The sequence below is a fragment of the Cervus elaphus genome, chromosome 3 (assembly GCF_910594005.1).
Source record: "Cervus elaphus chromosome 3, mCerEla1.1, whole genome shotgun sequence".
NCBI classification, from domain to species: Eukaryota; Metazoa; Chordata; class Mammalia; order Artiodactyla; family Cervidae; genus Cervus; species Cervus elaphus.
In genome coordinates this window covers 45,747,888-45,768,980 of record NC_057817.1, presented here as the reverse complement: position 1 = coordinate 45,768,980, position 21,093 = coordinate 45,747,888, and the positions used below count along the sequence as shown (strand labels likewise).

Sequence of the window (21,093 nt, the reverse complement as noted above, 5' to 3'; positions counted from 1 at the left end):
CCAACTCCCAGAGCTTGTTCAAACTCATGTCCATTGAGTTAGTGATGCCATCCAACAATCTCATCTCTTTCTTGGCCCATGGAAGCCAACCAAAATCTAAGCTTTTACAAGGTTATGAATCAAAATACTAAGGACAACCAGTCACAAGCAGCCAACTAGGATTTATAGCCAATCAAATCATTCCCTTTCTTGGCCTCCAATCTCCTGTATATGTCTATCTCCGGACTCCTGCTGGGAGAGCGTTCCTAACTACTTCTGGTTTGACACTGTAAGATATGAATCAAGTTTTTTTTTTTAATCAAGTTCTTTTGCTCAAATAGACCCTTAAAATTTTTAATGTGCCTCATTTTATCTTTTAACTCTTCCCTCTTGCATCCTTGAAGTCCTTGCCTCCCGAATCCAATTCTCCCTCCTCCTGGCTTTACTCTTTTGGTGATTGGTACACAGAGGAGCCCAGAGAGCTACAGTTCACGGGCTCACAGAACAGTCAGACACGGCTTAGAGACTAAACAACAACAACACGTTCTCTACTAGCTTCCTGAGGAAGAGTGCACGGGAGGAGAGTATTTTGAATCCTTCATAGTTGTCTTTGTTTTACTTTCAAATTTGCTAGATGGTAAATTCTAGGCTAGAAATTCCTTTTCTTCAGAACTTTGAAGGCACTCTTCCATTGGTTTCTAGATTCCAGAACTGCTATGGGTTGAGGGGCCTGATGTCACTTTAATTGTTGTTGTTCAGTTGCTCCATTGTGTCCGACTCTCTGTAACCCGTGGACTGAAGCGCGCCAGGCTGGACAATAAAAAAGGCTGAGCACCAGGGTTTCCTGTCCTTCACTATCTACCTCCCAGAGTTTGCCCAAACCTTTTTTATTGTCCAGCTCTCATGTACATAATTACTGGAAAAACCATAGTTTTGACTATATGGACCTTTGTAGGCAAAGAAATGTCTCTGCTTTTTAATACATTGTCTAGGTTTGTTATTGCTTTTCTTCCAAGGTGCAAGCGTCTTTTAATTTCATGGCTGCAGTCACCATCCAGAGTGCTTTTGGAGCCCAAGAAAATAAAGTCTGTCACTGTTTTCATGTCTATTTGCCATGAAGTGATGGGATTGGCTGCTATGATCTGCGTCTTTTGAATGCTGAGTTTTACGCCAGCCTTTTCACTCTCCTCTTTCACTTTCATCAAGAAGAGGCTCTTTAGTTCCTCTTTGCTTTCTGCTGTGAGTGTGGTATCATCTGCCTATCTGAGGTTACTGATATTTCTCCCCACAATCTTGATTCCAGCTTGTGCTTCATCCAGCCTGGCATTTCTCATGATGTACTCTGCATATAAGTTAAATAATCAGGGTGACAATATACAGCTTTGACGTACTCCTTTCCCAACTTGGAACCAGTCCATTGTTCCATGTTCAGTTCTAACCGTTGCTTCTTGACCTGCATACAGGTTTCCCAGGAGGTAGGTAAGGTGGTCTGGTATTCCCATCTCTTTATTTATTGTATTTGATACATTGTGTGAAAACATCCCCTGTCCCCCACCCTGGAAGCTTGTAGGATTGTCTTTTTCTCCCAGTGTTTTCAAATCTCATGATGACATGCCTGGTGTGGGTCTGTTTTCATCCATCCTTTTGGAAACTTATATCCTTCAATTCTAGAAAACTTATGATAATATTTCTTTTTTCCTTCAATTTTGGGCCACATCACTAGGTATATGGGATCTTAGCTCCCTAACCAGGGATCAAACCTACACTCCCTACAGTGGAAGTGCAGAGTCTGAACCACAGGACCGCCAGGGTAGTCTCTGAAAGTATATCCTTATACTTTTGTCTCCTCTTTCGTTTTGTAATGCCCATTATTTGGATATTGTGTTATTTGGGCTCATCTTGTATAATTTTCCTGTCTCTTCTAGATTCTTCATTATTTGTTGTTTTGTCCTAATTTCTAGAAATCTTCAACATTATTATCCAACATTTCTGTTGAACTTTTTTATTTCTGCCATATTCTTACTTTTCAAGAGCTGTCTGTTCCCTGTCTAGTGGCTACAGATCAACAGTATTCAGTGCCCCCCATGTATCCATGGATACAGATGATGTTAATGAGTGTTTTTTTTGTTTTCTTTTTTAAAGTTTTCTTCTTCTTGCATGTGCTGTTTCTGTGTTTCCTCTTTGTTTTTGGTGATAGTCTTGTATCTTAGATTCTTTCTTCCGAGTGTTTGTGTTTTTCTTAGCTGTCTGTTCACATTCCAGATGGCCCTGCAAAGTAGCTATTTGAAAGCTTGGTGCTCCAAAGTGGGGCTCCTGGGGTAACGGTAGTCACTCTAGAGTTCTGGCCAGGTTGTTTCTTTGGGTCAGATGGCCTTGATTCTTCCTTCTGCTCAGAAGGGATTAAGCCTGGCTACCTGGCTTCTTAGAACTTCAGGGGGAAGAACAGCAGCCTCCACATTCAGTGCTTCACTGGCTCTCTGCTTTCAGAGCAGGACTGGGACACTCAGCTATGCCTCCCCATCCAGAGACCCTCCCTTTCACATTTTCAAGAGGATAAAACTGGGCTTGCCAGGAATGGGAGGGATGGTTGGTGGTTCTGAGTGGGGGAAGGAATCTAAGGGACTCATTCATTCTTTTCATTTTTTAAGATTCTTTTTTTTTTTTTTTGATGTGGACCATTTTAAAAGTCTTTATTGAATTTGTTACCATACTGTTTCTGCTTTATGTTTTGGTTTTTTGGCTGCAAGGCACGCGGAATCTTAACTCCCTGACCAGGGACTCAACCTGCACTGCTTGCACTGGAAGGAGACATCTTAACCACTGGATCACAAGGGAAGTCCTGGGACTCACTGATTCTTAACAGAGGTTCAGTCAGTCCCCTTGTCTTCTTAGCTGTCCCATCACTCTCACTTCCAGAAGTTCCTGATTCCACCACTCAGACTTGTGGGGAGTTCAGAACACAAATCAAGTTCATTGTCAGCTTTTCTTTCTGCTTTTTTAATCTTTTTCCATCTTCTTGGCCACTTCCAAATTTGGTTGTTGTTATCTATTTTTCCTTTCCTCTTCTCCTTATGGGTTTTTGCCTCTTGAAAAAGCTTATAGTGCCATTTTAAAATGGAGATACGGTGTAGGAACACAGCTAAATGCATGCGGGCAAGCTCTCATCTTTCGACTCCTCAAGTTTTAAAATCACTGGTTGTCTGTCACTGTCAGAAACTATCTCTTACAGTGAACGTGGCTTCTTTTCTTCTCAAACAGTTGTTGGAAGAGGTAGAAAATGATAGTTCCTATCTTTTGTTTAAAATACTTTTTCTGTATCTGAAGATAGGTGAAATCTCTGGAAGTCTGAAGCTAATTAAATGTGAATCATTCCAAGAGCATTCTACAATGTCTAGTCATTCATGGAACGTACTCTGCTAGTCAAAGGACTTTGCTCAAAGGGCCTGATAAACTGTTCAAACTACCTTGGAGATGTAATCACACACACACATACTCACACAATCATTCAGTTTTACTTTCATTATAATCATATATATATATATATATATATACATACATTAAAATATATATAACAAGTAAAACTAGTTATTTGATTTGAGATGGAGCAGTGAGGAGAGTTTTTAGCAAAATTGGCCAGAAAAACATGAAACTTTCTCTTCTAAATACAGTTGCGATTTAAGGCAAAAATGACAAGATTTATTGTGCTTGTGAGAAAGGCTGCTTTATGATTTTACAAAAAATAAAGCAAGCTTTTGCTCCCACAAACAGTCCAGTCAACTAAAAAGGAAAGCTGACAAATTAACTGTGCTCCCCAAATGCTGTCTTTTGCTTTTGTGATTTAGGATCCAGGAAGATTCATCAATCAGAGGGCGACAGGGATGAGTGGTAGTCTGACAGCACAGCCAAAGTGAAGTCAAACAGAAAGGGTTTAAATCCCTGTTTGGCCTTTTATTAGATCTGGGTCTTTGGGCAGGTCATCCAGCTGACTCTTACTTTCCTCTTTGTAAAATGGGCACAGATATTATAAGGCCAGTTTCAGGATGAAATGAGAAAACACACATAAACTATTTAGTGCCATGCTTGGTACAAAGCAGATAAAACTCCTATGTAATAAAACCTCAAAAGAAAACATCCATACCAAAAGGTCTTTACTGACAACTAGCCATGGCAGAGACAACCACAGATCTCTGACCTGAAGGGCAGGTGAGCTGTGTTGAAAGGCATGGGCTCTGGTTTCTGATTGGCTGAGGCGTCAGAGCTTCAGGATGCTGCTTTGGGTTCCAAACTGCACCCTTCTGCTAGGCTGTTCTGCTTTATTTGCCATTATAAATGACTCCATATTACAGCAATAACATCAATAAAAGTAATGCCTGATGGTAATGTGCTATGAATGTCTCATCAGGAACTTAAGAAAATTAGTCTAAAACTGCTCACCACATCCAAACTCAGAGGGACTCATTTCTCAGTCAATTAGGTATGAAGAGTGAGCCTTAAGCCAAGTGTGAAGGGTCTGAATGCATGTCTCCCAAGAAGGAGGCCGGCTTCCCACTACTCAAGAGTTTTCTCAAGATGCAGCTACAGAAAGAACACTTTGTATCAAAATAGTGAGAAACACCAGAGAACCCCTGGAGTGCCTTAGTTTTCCTATGGTGCCTATGTATCTGCATGAGAGGAGGGTCCTTTGATTATCCTATCCTCAGGTAGGATAATTATGATCGGCACTAAATTTTGTGAGGTAGTGATTTGTTTAAAATATGTCATGAGGTTCTATGAGGAAAAGAAATATCGATTATTATAATAAGAACATTCATTATGGTTCACAATGTATTCTGGGCACCTTACATATAGCAACTTATTTAACCTTCACAATAAAGCTACAAAAAATGTAAGGAGTACGCCACGTTTACGCCACGTTACAGACAAAGAAACTCAGTTCAGAGAGGTCAAGAGGGTCGGAGAGTGGGGCACTCGGGGCTCTGAGTCCTTGCTAGTCACCATTTTCTACAGTCTCGCTTCTTCAGTTCATGCAGTAGCTTTTGCATATACATCTGTATTCCTCATCTCCCTCAGAGGCTCAGATCCTGGAGTGCACACGGGTTAGAACCACACTGTGTACAGATAGACTCCTCATTCACCCCCTCAACAAAGACAGGAGTGAAACAAGCACCTTGGATGTGCCAGGGACTGTGCTAGACCTCAGGAATTTGCTATTTCATAACGAAGAAATGGATTCTGTTTTTCCCTTTAGCAAATTCTGCTTTCTCAACTGGCAAAATCTGAGTATTTTCTACAGGGAAGCACAAACTCAGGATGGTGATGATTGGTTGTGTAAATGGAGCTGGAGCTCTGGAAGGGCTGACGGGCATGTGTGACAAACTTCCGTATCATTTCTCCATCCAGGAATAGCACAGGACTTGTAGCTTCCGTGAATAGCTTTAGCTCACCACTGCTAGCCGTGAATAGCTTTAGCTCACAGCTGCTAAAATTCAGGAAGTTCTTGTGTGGGTTTGGGGGTTGTTTTCATGATTGGTGTTAAAATCAGTTTTAGAAGAAGTAATACTTAGTACATATATAACATTATCATAAAGCATAATTTTATATGATTCTCTATGTGAATAAAATATTTTGTAGTTGTGCCTACATGGCCACACTTGAAACAAACTGAACATGAAAAATATTGACTTAAAAAAAAGAATTTACCACAGGATTAGTTTTTAAAGGGATACTCTCCTTTATCATTAAATTATATTTTATGTATATTAATTTTTAAGAATAAATCTATTGTAAGTTGCCACATGATCCTGAAATCCTACTCCTGGGCATGTATCTGGGCAAAACTCTAATTCGAAAAGATATACCCCTGTGTTCAGAGCAGCACTGCTTACAATAACCAAGACATGGACACAACCTAAATGTCCATTGATGGATGAATGGACAAAGAGGATGTGGTAAATTATATACAGTGGAATACTACTCAGCCATAAATAAGAATAAAATAATGCCATCTGCAGCTACATGGATGGACCCAGACATTATGATATTAAGTGCAGTAAGTCAGAAAGAGAAAGACAAATACCACATGATATCTCTCATATGTGGAATCTAAAATATGACATAAATGAACTTATCCATGAAACAGACTCAAAGATGTGGAGAACACACTTGTGCTTGCCAAGGGGAATGGGGGCTGGGGGAGGGATGGATGGGGAGTTTGGGATTAGCAGGTGCAAACTACTGTATATAGAATGGATAAACGAGAAGGTCCTACTGTACAGCACCAGGCACTATATTCAATACCCTGTGATAAACCATAGTGGAAAAATAAGTAAAATTGCTCTTCAGAAGAAGAATGAATCTATTGCATTAAAAAAGACCATTCTCTTACGTTAAATTTGAGAGTAAAATTGAGAGTAAAATAACAGTGTGCTAAAACATGTGGTAACAGAAGCTTCCGAGGAACAGGTATCTTCTGTATGTGCACCAGTAGTGAGCATTTCTAAGACTCGAAAGAGCCTGGGCCTCAGCACTCAGAGTCTTTGCTGAACGAAGGCAGGGGAGGAAAGAACGTGGTGAAGGCAGGGCCTCAGCATGCAGACAGCAAGCTACGCACTGCCCAGCTCCCAGGGGTACCACTCTCATGGCTAACTAGATGGACTAAACGAATGGAATGGAATAAACAGAATAAATGAGAGCAGGGTTAAACTTACATGGGGGTGGCAAAAGCCACCCAGAGCCCCAAGTATTTTTAGAGTAGTAAATTCTGATGAACTCTCTCTTAATCTCAGCAAGCACAGCTGTTGACAGAACAACAGCATACCATCTTGGCTTCGTAATGAATAAACTGAGGGGTTAGCGACCCAAGGAAAGGCATAAATGACTTTAGCGGCACCTAGAACAGGTCTGGAGTCTCCGAAATCCTATTTCATCTTTCTGCTTATGCTACAGAGACACATCACATACATCAGTCCTACTTTTCTCTCTATTTCAGGGGACTGGGGGAGATATAGGCCCTCATACGTATGGCTTATTGTTCTTAACACTGACTCTGTATCATAGTAGCACTATTTTTCGTGCTTTGTGCATTAGGTATGTGTGATTTATCAGTTATTAAGACTTCCTTTTCAGTGTTAAATTTATACTGTTAGCATTGAATTGGACAGATCCTATTTCATATGACTATTTGAGAACTCTTTATTTTTGCCTTAGCCACTGATGTAAATGCTATCTGACAGAGCATAGTGAGGCACCTTTATTTAGCCTCATCACTGTCTCCAGTAGGAACACCCCTTGGTCACAGTTGTTGCTTCTAAGTCTCCTTTGGTTTTCATGAATTAATCATTTCCTTCATTTTCTTGGAGCATTTATGGATGAACTTAGCTTATGGATATTAAAAGCACAGAAACATCAATTTCCATTCTATGGAATTCCAGTGGGGCTGAAATTTTCTAAGTTGTTTTACCAAAGTAGTTATAAATCTAGAATCTGAGAAAAAGAGGGAATTAAACACATTTATATGTTTTGCTTTTCTTTTTGGCTTGGTTACCTAGGCACCTTGTGCCATGGAGGAATTCAGGAAGTTACTGAAGAGAAAGACATGATTTTATTCTTGCAAATGGATTACAGATGCATAGTGAACAGATGGGAAGATAGTCTCAACAAATTATTGTGAAAACAATCTGCGATACACTAAAATATAGAGAGCCTCCATGCCTTCATATGCTCATCTAATGATTCATGTGGGGTGTGTGAGTCACATATTATTGGGTATTTATTGTTTGCCAGGGGCTATACTGGGTATATAAATATGTTATTTTATTTAATACTTTGAATAATTTACAAAATGAGGATATTTTGCAGATATCCTTATTTCCATTTAACAGGTGAAGAAACCTAAGACTGTAGAAACCCAGTAACTTGCCCCATCCACACGGCTATTAAGTGCTGGCGAGTGAGAGACTGGCTCCATGCTTTTATATCAGTAGGTGAAACTTGGCAATGACACTTAAGACACTGGCCACACCCAACTTTCTAGTCTCCTTGACATTCTGAATTAAAAAAAAAAAGTCACTTCTACTTACAACTTATGGTTATTCCAAGTTCCACATTGTGTTTCTTAGGGAGCTTTACGTGAAATGTTCCACTACTGGGGATGACAGACTCTGTAATTTCAAAACAAGAAAGAAGGTATTTATAGAAGATGAGGAAGAACGGAGCCCCAATCAATGATAAGGCATCAGGAATACTTGTATCGTCATCATCCGTAGTTAACGCTGTGAAAACTGATGTAAAATCCTGATAAACTAAGCTTCTGGTAAAGAACAGACATCCTACCCACAGGCAACTGTGTGTAATTCACAGTAACAGTTGAGTTCAGTATCTCTTAAGTGTGATTCAGATAGCATCTCCATCAAATTTACCTAGGATGCAAGTTAAAAATATAGATTTCTGAAACATCCCCGATCTATGGAATCAGAATTGCTGAAGATAAAGACTAGAAATCTATAGGTCAAACATATTCTCCAGGTAATTCTTAGGTATAGTAAAGTTGAAGGACCGAAAGTAGTCACACTCTTTTTTCCCCAACTTTGTTTTTTCCAGACTTTATTATTCAGCAGATTTTCTTTCCTTGGGCTCCAAAATCACTGCAGATGGTGATGGCAGCCATGAAATTAAGACATGCTTGCTCCTTGGAAGAAAAGCCATGACAAACCTATATAGCATATTACAAAGCAGAGATATCACTTTGCCGACATAAGTCACTATAGTCAAAACTGTGGTTTTTCCAGTAGTTCATGTACTGATGTGACAGCTGGACCATGAAAAAGGTGGAGTGCCGAAGAATTGATGCTTTTGAATCATGGTGTTGGAGAAGAGTGTCCCTTGGACAGCAAGGAGATCAAACCAGTCAATCAGTCCTAAAGGAAATCAACCCTGAATATTCATTGGAAGGACTGGTGCTAAAGCTGAAGCTCCAATACTTTGGTTGCCTGATGTGAACAGCCAACTTGTTGGAAAAGACCTTGATGCTGGGAAAGATTGAGGGCAAGAGGAGAAGGGGGAGACAGAAGATGAGATAGTTGTATAGCATCACTGACTCAATGGACATGAGTTTGAGCAGACTCTGAGAGATAGTGAAGGACAGGGAAGCTTGATGTGCTGCAGTTCATGGGGTCACAAAGAGTTGGACATGACTTAGTGAGTGAACAACAATAATTATTCAGCAGGTTTCTTGTTTGTTTTTCCATTCATGGCTGGCAGTAATAGATTTCAAGACTTCAGTTAGCTGTGATGGCCGTTGACATGGAGGAGGTGGGAGGTACCTGAATTTGTAAGGTCAGTGGGTAAAAAGAACACTTAAAGGTGCAGTAGTAGGATTGATATTCAAAATATCTCACAACCAGAATGGTCTTGACCACAACCAACTGGACTGAATGCTGAGCACAAAGTAAACCTTTTACAAGAACCTGATCTTCCCACTCAGAATAATCACCATAGACAAACTGGAGAAGATAGTAACATTTTGATTTCTCTGGGCCCTCTGGGCTTCTAGAAATTCATGTGTGAAGAAGGTTCCCCAAACAGCCCTGGTCAGTTTCAGCTGGGGCCACTTGACAGAGGCAAGCCTGCCCTTTCTGGGCCCTTCCTCTCCTCCCAGCTCTTTCCTCACTTCCCAGGCAGCACCTGAGGGAATCTGTTGCCTTCTCCTACTTCCTCCCTCTCTTCTTAATGCTTCTGGTGGGTCAGCTGTGGCTGGGTAAGTGGCAGAGACCCTGATCTCCTATCTTTGGCCTTGCTGTTGTCCTCAATGAAGACTCTACTAAGAGATGCCAGGAAGGAACAACATACATTTATTTGCTTATTTATTCAAGAGGAATTTGTATCCTTCCCATGTCCCATCTGAGGTAGATAAAATGATTTATTTCCTACAGTAGATTTCCAAAAAGTGAAAGTTGTTCAGCTGTGTCCAATTCTTTGTGACCCCATGGACTGTATAGTCCATGGAATTCTCCAGGCCAGAACACTGGAGTGGGTAGTCGTTCCGTTCTCCAGGGGATCTTCCCAACCCAGGGACTGAACCCAGGTCTCCTGCACTGCAGGATATTCCGTACCGCCTGAGCCACCAGGGAAGCCTGTAGATTTCAAGATGACTCACTAATTTGAATATACAGGGGCAGAAAAAGAGAAACGCAGTTAAGTATCGATAGTAACCATTGAGGTGTGCTTTACTCTCTTACTTTGGGTGCTACAAGTATCATCAATATTTATTTCTAAAAGATTTCTCAATCTCTTCCTTTCATCACTTTCTTGAGTCTCTGTGAAGGCTAATTGTTATCTTCTTCCCACCACCAAAGGAGAAAGTTTAAGAATCTGGAATTAGCATGCAGACTGGGGGCAAAGAGGGCATTTGGAAGAAGTTCATTTAGACCAAATGCCCCAATAGCCAGGCTGCTATTGGAAGAAGAAGAAAGAAACAAATGTACTTGAGGAGATGTGTAAGGTCTTAGAGAGAGCCAGTGGTTGGCCTCGACAGCTCCTGGTTCTAGCCCTCTCTGGGACTGCCTATATTCCTTGTCCTCAAAGGCTGTGAAACACCTGTATGCTTCTAGGAAACACCTTTTTCAGTCTAAATTAGCTTGTGTGCATTTTCTGTGACTTGCAACTGAAAGATCTCTTATGAACATGTTGATCCAGTAGAGGAAACAGGATGGGAGCCAAACAGACAGTCCCCACCTAAGTGTTCATGAGTGTAACAGGAATAGATTATTCTATTACTTGGATAAAGTACACCAAGTGGTTCACAAGTAAATGTCCTAGAAGCTTAAGAGGAACAAACAGCATCACTATTTATAGAACTCATTTCATGTGTGTTTGTTTTAGTGTTGCTGGTTTCATGAAAACATTCTCTGTGAAAGGGGTTGTTGTTCAGTCATTAAGTTGTATCTGATTCCTTGCGACCCCACGGACTGCAGCACACTGGGCTTCCCGTCCTTCAATATCTTCCAGAGTTTGCTCAAATTCATGTCCACTGAGTTAGTGAAGCTATCTAACCATCTCACCCTCTGCCATCCCCTTCTCCTTTTGCCCTCAATCTTTCCCAGCACCAGGGTCTTTTCCAGTGAGTTGGCTCTCTGCATCAGGTGACCAAAGTACTGGAGCTTTAGCTTCAGCATCAATCCTTCCAATGAATATTCAGAATTGATTTCCTTCAGGATTGTCTGGTTTGATCTCCTTGTAATCCAAGGAACTCTCAAGAGTCTTCTCCAGCACCACAGTTCAAAAGCATCAATTCTTTGCCACTCAGCCTTCTTTATGGTCCAACTCTTCATGTACATCCATACATGACTACTGGAAAAACCACAGCTGTGACTGTATGGACCTTTGTTGGCAAAGTGATGTCTCTGTTCTGTGAAAGGGGTGGGAAATATATTGTTTGTATATATGTGTCCATGTAGGTCTATGACATCTTGCCCAAGATGCTATACAGTGAGTCTTTAATTCATAAGGGTGAAAAACACAGATCTAAATTAGTTACTATAGCGACATTTCGCTTTAAATTTTTAATGCAGGGAAACTTGATCAAGAATAATATTGTTAATGACATAGGAGGAGACATTATCACTTCCTGGAAAACAATAATAGATGACTTTTGACTACATAAGATTTGAAATATTTATAATGATGAACAAATATCAACAAATGAATCTCTTTGATCAAGCTGTGGCTTCATTTTAATCTTTAAATGTCAACATGATTTATTTTCTATTCGGTAATTTTCCCCCCCATACAATTATTTGGCTGTTAAAGTGAAAGCACATTTAATTTGGGGTTTCTTAAGGAAACGCTAATAAAGAAGAAAAAGAGCTAGTACGTGGAGAAACAATAGGTTTAGAATAAGTAAACAGGATGTTTATTTTCTTAGACTCCCATGTGGTTATTTTGTGCTTCCCTGGTTTTGCTTTATCTTTGTTAATACTGTAATTAAAAACACATTTGGGTAAACAAAGGCCTCCTTCTTTCCAATTGGTCTGCTTTTTCCGCCTGAAGCGTTCATTCTTGGCACAGTAAGATAACCACCACATCATAATTCATCAACCTGGACACCTTGTGAGATTTGAAAAAATAAAGGGACTATAAGGTGGATAAATGTGAATGTTTAACTCCCTCTCACTCAGCGAAAAACACTGGGACTCTAGTAATGACGGCAAACATCATTTGATAGAATTTTTCGTTGAGGCTTCTTTCAAAGACAAAGCTGTATTTTTTCCAACAAAATAATTTCAGCATTAAAGTAGAAACTTCAGAATTCATGATATTGTACACTGGTTTTTAAAAGATAGTACTGAAAAAGGCAAACTGTAAATTGTGCATATGATTATAGCTTTACAAAATTATATGTACTGTAAAGGACTTTGGTAAAGACATATAAAAATTTTCTGTTTATTAGAGTGATGGGATTATAAACAACTTTAGCATAAGAAAAATTCCTTTAATGTTACTACAATTTCTTTGGATGGTGGTGCCCATGTAAAGAGACAGATTTAGGCAAAAGTGTACTGACAAGCAAGATTTTTAACCACTGTCTGCGTCACTTAGGATGTTTATAAAGTAGACATAGGTAATCTCTGAGATCTAATAGTTTGGGAATTAGTATCTGGGTGTATATCTGAGGAAGAACTGGATATGGATGGTGGTTCACATCCAAACAATCAGAAGTGAATCCAAAGGGCAGGGCAGTCTTGAAATAGCTCATATCTCATGCAGTGATATCTTACAATTATTCAAGTTCTCAACTGGCTAAAAAAGATTATCTGGATTCCAGCAGTTTCAATATATACCAGTAGATTGGTAATGAGTAATTAGAGTGTTTTATTGAGGTTCTGATGCTGTGTCTAGACTCAATAGAAATCAACTAGTGATGTCTGCCATGAGCAATGGAGGAGGGAATGAAAAGATGGAAAAATATTTTTCCTGGCCCTATTTTATATCATTTCTATTCATTTGAAGTGGGTTGATTTCTAGGACAATGGAGGACAGGGGAGATGGCCTTAGGTCCATTTTTCCAGTCCCATAGTCAGCAAGTTGGAATTAAGCAAAGTGGGTTTAATAGTTGTTCAGTCACTGTCAGACTCTTAGCCTCTCCAAGGACTGCAGAACATTAGGCTCCTCTGTCCTCCATTATCTTCTGGAGTTTGCTCAAATTCATGTCCATTGAGTTGGTGATGCCATCCAACCATCTCATCTTCTGCCACTCCCTTCTCCTTTTGCCTTCAGTCTTTCCCAGCATCAGGGTCTTTTCCAGTGAGTCAGCTCTTTGCACCAGGTGGCCTAAGTACTGGAGCTTCAGCTTCAGCATCAGTCCTTCCAATGAATATTCATAGTTCCTGTTTTTTAGGAGCTTAAACCTAAGACCTAAATACTTTAATTAACATATATATACTTATATTTATATAAACATTATATATATAATGGATTAGACAAATATATATAATGGATTAAATAAATAATGAACAAATATTGAGGATACACATAAAATAAAGACACATGTATAGCACAAGTAAATACTTAGTGGATACTGCTATGGAGAAAGTCAATTGTGCTGGCCATTCCACTGCTGGAATGTAGTGAGTAGGTGCTGCTCAACATCCCACAGTGCACAGGATAAGCATCTCCATTCAACAGACAATGTCAGTAGGGCAGAAGCTCAGAAATCCTGCTCTTTCATGCTGGGAATCTTAATATCTCTTTGAAGAGGCAGTGTAATATGATATAGAAAAAGACAGGTGCAAGTCAACCGACCTAGGATCTACCTAACATTCACTTTGCTCTATGACCTTGAGTTTCCACCCTTGAATCTCAATTTTCCCTTCACAAATAAATGAAGGTATTGGATTATAATAGTTTTCCCATCATAAATGTTCTATGATTACAGTAAATACATTTTGGGGCCACTGGGCAGCCTTATTTGAAAACTAGATCCTCAGTGTATCTGACTGATCCTTACAAGGTCTTTTACTGACTGTTGGCCACTATGGACAAGAAAGGGAAGATGCTATACCTAGGCTGCACCAATAGATGCTCTCTCTTGGGAATTAGAAATTAAAACTGGCTGGTTCTGGCTGGGCACGTTAGCAAGGATGAGGCAATTATGTACAATCAGAAAAAACTTGAGAAAATCAGAGGAAACTTGTACAAAGGGAGCAGACATGAAGAAACAGAGAGCGCAGGAACCTCAGAGATGCAGTGGATATGAAATCAATTCTTGGTGCAAATTGAAGTTTCTGATCCTAGTCCCTCAGGAGAGCCAACTGTACTTCATTCATTCATCGACCAAATATTGGCCGAGAGCTTCCTGAATTCCAAGCACTATTTTGCGTGCTGTGGTACATTCTTGAACAAAAGGCACAAAGTCTCAGACATCACAGATATTTCTACTGGAGAAGACAAAAAACAATAATACCTGTATCAGTTCAGTTCAGTTCAGTTCAGTCGCTCAGTCGTGTCCGACTCTGCGACCCCATGAATTGCAGCACGCCAGGCCTCCCTGTCCATCACCAACTCCCAGAGTTTATTCAAACTCATGTCCATCGAGTCGGTGATGCCATCCAGCTATCTCATCCTCTGTTGTCCCCTTCTCCTCCTGCCCCCAATCCCTCCCAGCATCGGGGTCTTTTCCAAGGAGTCAACTCTTCGCATGAGGTGGCCAAAGTATTGGAATTTCAGCTTCAGCATCAGTCCTTCCAGTGAACACCCAGGACTGATCTCCTTTAGGATGGACTGGTTGGATCTCCTTGTATACAACATAACAATAAGTATGCTATGTATACGACATAACATCAGGGTATGAGAAGGACTAAGCAGAGCTATAAATCTGGGCAAGGGGACTGAGTGATAAATGTTGTGGAAGGCTTCTTTGAGCAATTGATGTTTCAGCAAAGATCTAAGTGAAGTGAACAAACCACCCAAACATGCTGGGGAAGAGCTGCCCAGGCAGAAGAACAGCAACTGCAGAGATTCTTTGATGGGATTGTTTGGGTGTCAGGGGCAGCCAGTTCACACGCCTTCCTCATTCTGAGTCCTGCTCTCCTTCTGAGAGATTTCACCAAGTAGTGCTCCTCCCATCACACTGCATGCCCGACACCCAGACCTCTGGGTTGAATAACTGCCTCCATTCTGCTTTGCTTTAGCAACTCACTACCCTGGAACTTTACTTTACGTCTGAAATCCTAAACTCTAATATGCCATTTGACCTCAGTCTCCCAGCTGTTAGCTGTCACATCCCCTTTCTCTCACTCCCCCACTGTCTTCTCCCTGAAGACTCCTAATTCCTTAGCTGCTCCCTTTCTGTCTGGTCTTTCATGCTGATCCTATATTGATTTCCGTGCCTCTCTAACCTATTATACATTCTCTCAAGCACAAGCAGTATATGTAGTGCTTAGAAGGTGGCCTTTGGAGCCGCACCGCCTGTGTTAAAATCCCAGCCCCACCATTAACGTGAGCCTCTGTTTCCTGGGGATGTAGGAATATTCACGTGGCCAAAAAGTTCATTTGGATTTTTTCTATAAGATGGAACAAAAACTCAAACAAATTTTTTGGCCAACCCAATAGTAACCTTCTCCATGGCTGTTTTAAGGACTATGAGCTAATGCACACACAGGAAAGTAACAAGCCATAGAGTAAGCATTTGATAAATATCATGATCAATTTTCATGTGATTACCATAATTCTCTCTCTGCTCTTCCTGCGATGACTGGAACCTCTGTGAGTTACGTGCTCCTTCTTTGAAGCTTCCCTGGAAATTTTAGTCTCTGGATCAACATAATCATCTACTATCTTGTTTTTATTCTTGAGCAGCTGAGCTTGACCACAAAGACTGATGTTGCTATATAGACTGAGAGCTTCTGGATTCTGCTTGGTCTACCACCCAGCTTGAAAAGCCCTTTACATGAATCTGGTTGGTTATCTTATTCATTTCCCCATTAGCTATTTTGAACCTTCATCATTCTTTTCAGCTCCCGAAGGTGCTGACCCTTTCACCCTTGCTTGACAGTTCTTACATGATCTTCCTAAGCACAGCTAAAATGTAATTATATTCTCACATCCTTCTCTTCACACTCCTAGGCAAAGGTCTTCTACATTCTGCCTTAGACGAATTACCTACCTATGCTCTGGATAACTTCCCTTCTCATCCCTTTGGAAACTCGTAACTACCAATTATCTCTTTTTTCTCTCACTTATTTTGGGCCCCAAACATGCTCAAATCTCTCCAATCTTAACAAAACAAAATAACACCCATCTGAACCTGGAATCCCTTCTATCTCCTTTCATCTACAGCTAAATGTCTTTTTTTTTTTTAATCTATTTTTTACTTTTTCGCTGCACTGCATGACATGTGGGATCTCAGCCCCCGACCAGGACTGAACCCATGCCTTCTTCAATGGAAGTGTAGATTCTTAACCACTGGACTGACAGGGAAGTAGTGAAGTGAAAGTCGCTCAGTCGTGTCTGACTCTTTGCGACCCCATGGACTATACAAGTCTCCAGGCTAGAATCCTGGAGTGGGTTGCCATTCCCTTCTCCAGGGGATCTTCCCAACCCAGGGATCAAACCCAGCTCTCCTCCTGCATTTCAGGCAGATTCTTTACAAAGGTGAGCCACAAAAAAAAAAAAAAAAAAAAAAAAGCTGAGCCACAAGGGAAGCCCAGTCCCTACAGCTAAATCCCTTGATGTTGCCAAATGTCCCCTGGGGCAAAACTGATCTTGATTGAGAACCACTGATTAGAAGATAAGACAGTATAAACTCGAGCACAAAGTACGTAACTAAATGAAAAGATGAGCCCACAATGGCCTCCTGTCCTTTTCATCTATTTACTGCATTTGTCCGGCCAATCCGTCTTCCAAAACCCACTTTCTTGGCAGACAACAAGCGTAGCTTGTCTGTACTTCTCTACCCTTTCTTTCCTCACCCCGCAGCTCCCTGCAATCTGACTTCTGTCCCCTAATCCCTTGAAACTTCTCTGCCATGACTTTCTTCCTACTTGCCGAACCCAGTGGACACTTTCTTTCTTGCCTCTATTGCTTGAGCTCTCTATAGCCTTTTTATGCTATCAACCATGACTTTTGCCTTGAAACTCTTGCTTTGGTTTCCAAAATGCCAACATTTTTGGTTCTCCTCTTACTTCTCCTATATCATTTTCATCACCTCCTTCACTAGCATCCTTGCCCTTTAAATCTCAGTATTCCTCAGACAGAATTCCCACCTCAGTCCCCTTCTTATCACTGCTCTTTCCTTAGGGGTGTCCTTTATTCCAATGACTTTAACCATCACCACTGTTTTGGTCACTCCTTTGCTCTGCTCTTTAGCACAGACCCCAATCCTAGGCTCTGGGAGGTATAGCCTGCAGTCTCTGGGCACTTCCTTCTGCACCCCAGTGGCAAAACACTTCTAGCAAGTCTGTTCTTATCTTTCTGCAGTTCTTTCTCATGTCTAACTGGCTACAAGGTCCTTGACTATGTCGAGCCTTTCAATTATTTCTTTCAATGATCTGAACATAGCACAGTGCCTGGCACTTAGTAACTGGTTTATGCTGTCTTTTGAGTAACTAATGGATGGGCTTGTTCTCTTTCCGCCACTAGGATGAGTAGGATTTGCCTACTCATGTTTAAACTAGAACTCTCTTTGTAATCCCCAAACTTCTATGCTTCAAGTCTTCTCAGTTTAAAAAAATCATTATCTACTCAACCGTTCACCCTCATAACTCAGAATCATTAGGATCTTCCCTTTTCCTCATCTTCCATATCTGATCCATAAGGAAGTTATGCAAGCTCTGCTTCAAGCCACGTCCTAAATTCTACTTTCTATCACCATATCTAGCACTACCACCTAGGATGCTGTCCAAGCCACCATCATTCCTTACCTGTTCAATGACTAAATCTTGTTTGTTCTGATTTTGCTACTGTCCCCGCTGCACTTCATAAAGATCTCTCCAAAACATCCATCAGGTTATCTCACTCCCCTCCATAAAATGCTCCACAACTTTATTACACTTGGAATATAATCTAAAAGTTTACCAGGGCACTTTTACTTGGCCCCTTCCAACCTCTTCTACCCCACCTCCAAAACCAAATCTGATTCCTATCCCCAACTCCCTTATATGCTCCAGCATGAGCCTTTTTTTTTCCTTCTGCTATTGCTCCTGTCCACCGAGGTTATTATTCTGGCTCAGGTTTTTACACTGGCTGCTCCTTCTGCCTACAATGTTCTTGTTGCTCCTTCTCAATCTTTAAATCTCTGCTCAGATGTCTCTTCCTTAGAGAGTCACCCTATGAAAATAAACCCCCTACAGTCATTCTCTAACTCCCATTCTGCTTTATTTCCCTCAGAGTATGACTGCCAACTAAATTTATTTTTTAAAAAATTAACTTCTATACTGCTGTTTGCCTTTCCCATCTGCTGCTGCATCTCTGTTGTATAGTAGAATAACTGGTCTATGATAACCATTCAGAAAATATTTGTTGGCATAATGATCCCTATGCCCAAAGGCATATCTTTATTGATTGCTAATTAGGTCTGTGAGATAGTATTAACACTTCACTAAGAGAAGACAAATTTCTTAAATGAGAACTAGCACCTACCTCTAAAACCTGTATACCTATTGAGTGAGTGCGTGAGGGAAGTCGCTCAGTCGTGTCCGACTCTTTGCGACTCCATGGACTGTAGCCTACCAGGCTCCTCCATCCATGGGATTCTCCAGGCAAGAATACTAGAGTGGGTTGCCATTTCCTTCTCCAGGAGATCTTCCCAACCCAGGGATCGAACCCGGGTCTTCCACATTGCAGGCAGACATTTTACCATCTGAGTCACCAGGGAAGCTTTAGCTACTGACAAACACCTCCTCCATGACTAAACATAAACCCTTGCTGTTTTTGATGTTAAGTTCATCCTCTCTTTCCTATGGCAAGTTTTGATGACTACAGAAATAGTCTTGAATAAAGACTTCTTTGTCATTTTTAACAAGTGTCTGGTCATAACTTCTCTTTAACACCAGAGACCAAATATTTACCTACTTGTCCTACATAAATTCATCTAATTGAATTTTCATTGTTCCCTACAGAACCTTCAATTTTTTTTTTGCAGTAGGAAGAGTCAAAGAGAGGCATTTCCTGTCCTCATGACTGAAGACTATGGTTTCTCTAGCATATATGGGAAAAGTCAGGAAGAATACAGGCTACATGATTTTTTTTTATCACCTTTACAGAGGCTATTACTTATTCATTTTGTCACATTGATTTTCAATTGTTCTTGTGGTGACATTTTAATGAATAATACAAAAGCAATGCACAATTCAAAATGACACCCCAAACCTCCTAAACAAAAACACATTTGGTATATAAAAAATGATCATTCCTCCCACATTCTCTGCCATATAGTCCACCTAATTCACATGCAGTCCACTTCCAACTATGCAGCTGACTTGAGATTATATGATCATACCTGCAACATCAAACTCAATTTCCAGTGTGACCTTGCTTGTGATTGAAGAGTCTCGGAGGAGCTGATTGGCTTCCTCAAACGTGCTGTCTTCAGTTGGAATTCCATTAATGGCCAGTACTCTGTCTCCAATCTGAAGCACCCCACATCTAAATTTAGAACCAGACATTACAGGTTGTAGACAGAGTAAATGATTTTCAAGTTGACATTGCCAAGATCCTTTCAATATAGCATTTGTTCTTTTTATTCAATGCTGTGGGGCATCCTATTAGGTCAACTGCAATGTCCTACAATCTTTTTTTCTACGTAAAAACACAGTTGATTTACTGTACTGTGTTACTTTCAGGTATATAGCAAAGTGATCAGTTATATGCAAGTCCTACATTCTTGTATTTCATGGCTACCAATGTGAACAAAGGAAAACATCCCAGGGAAGTAATGAATAATTTAGCACCATGATATTATTATAATCTGATGTGAACCAATATACAGTAATGATGAATGTGCATTCCCCCATGGCAAAGAAGTTATCATGAAGTTTTGACTTCAGAGATTTTGGTTTTTGTAATGGGTTTTTTTCCTTTTTAATTAATTTAGCCTCTAGTCCCCGATGGACAAAAATCTGCTAAAGGCCCCACCCAGGCTCGCTATTTTTCTCAAACCTGATCAAGAACATAAAATTTTATTGTCAGAACAGAGAGTGCATCCCGTCTTGCATTTCCTGCATTGAGCACTGTTCCATAATTTATTAGTCAGTCAAAGACAGCTAGCAAGAAATGCAGGGCAGAAAACGATGCCGTGAAAGAAAGGATCTCACCTCTCGGCTGGGCTGTCAGCTTCAATATAGGAAATCAGAGGTGGAGAGGAGAGGGTCTCTGTAGCAAACACACTGCCCTGCAGTTGAATCCCAAATCCTGTGACAGGATCCGCGGTCAGCACAACCTCTGTGGTTTCTGTGTGAACAACCTGCCCAGCCAAGCCCACGGTGCTAGAGGCTAACGACACTAGAGGAAGAAACACACACAGCAGAAATGACTTTAAACTGGAACAGGCACCAGGAAGGCCAGTGTTTCTGAAACAGATCACGTCTCTGAAAAAAAAAAAGCTCACTGTTAATGGTGGGACATGAGGTTTTGGTCTTTAAGCAAAAGTTTAACTAGAGCTGAATGAGGTAAATGAATCTCCCAATATCTGTCACATCTAAGTCATAGATAGCATCAGTGTAGCCCCCTCCTCACATGGACCCCTAATATCAAGGACAGCTGTGGCAACTGTAGGTAGAGCTTGGTCTTGGGGTCAGGGTCCCTGGGATTGAGTCCTGGCTCAACCACTAAGAAACCAGCTGGGTGACCTTGGGATTAAGTCATTAATCTCCTTCCTATCTAGCAGAAAGGGGGTTGGGCTAACTGATCCAACTTTTTCCCCCTACTTTAGACATTTGTACCTAAGATTCTAGCTTTTTACAAAAAACTTGACCTTCAGCTTTGAAGAAACAATTGATCTAAGTCTGGCTCCTGAGGTGCTAAGGATGTACTGGTCAGTCATCAACCTTCATCTATCATTGGCTTGGCGTGATGGAGTCATTTAAATGACCTTTCTACATTTGCACTTTTCTAATACATGGT

The 21,093-nt window shown here is 40.7% G+C and overlaps 1 protein-coding gene across 7 annotated transcripts in view; it reads right to left on the bottom strand.

The window, feature by feature from the left end:
* Positions 1-21,093, bottom strand: part of GRIP1 (glutamate receptor interacting protein 1) — a 735,313-nt gene that overhangs the window by 79,688 nt on the left and 634,532 nt on the right. For all 7 annotated transcript variants that reach the window (XM_043887901.1, XM_043887884.1, XM_043887918.1 and 4 more), the window contains 3 exons: positions 20,286-20,472; positions 19,472-19,617; positions 8,058-8,138 (listed from right to left, as the gene is read on the bottom strand). In XM_043887901.1, the coding sequence (XP_043743836.1) occupies positions 8,058-8,138; positions 19,472-19,617; positions 20,286-20,472 (414 nt within the window). The remainder of the gene's footprint in view (positions 1-8,057; positions 8,139-19,471; positions 19,618-20,285; positions 20,473-21,093) is intronic.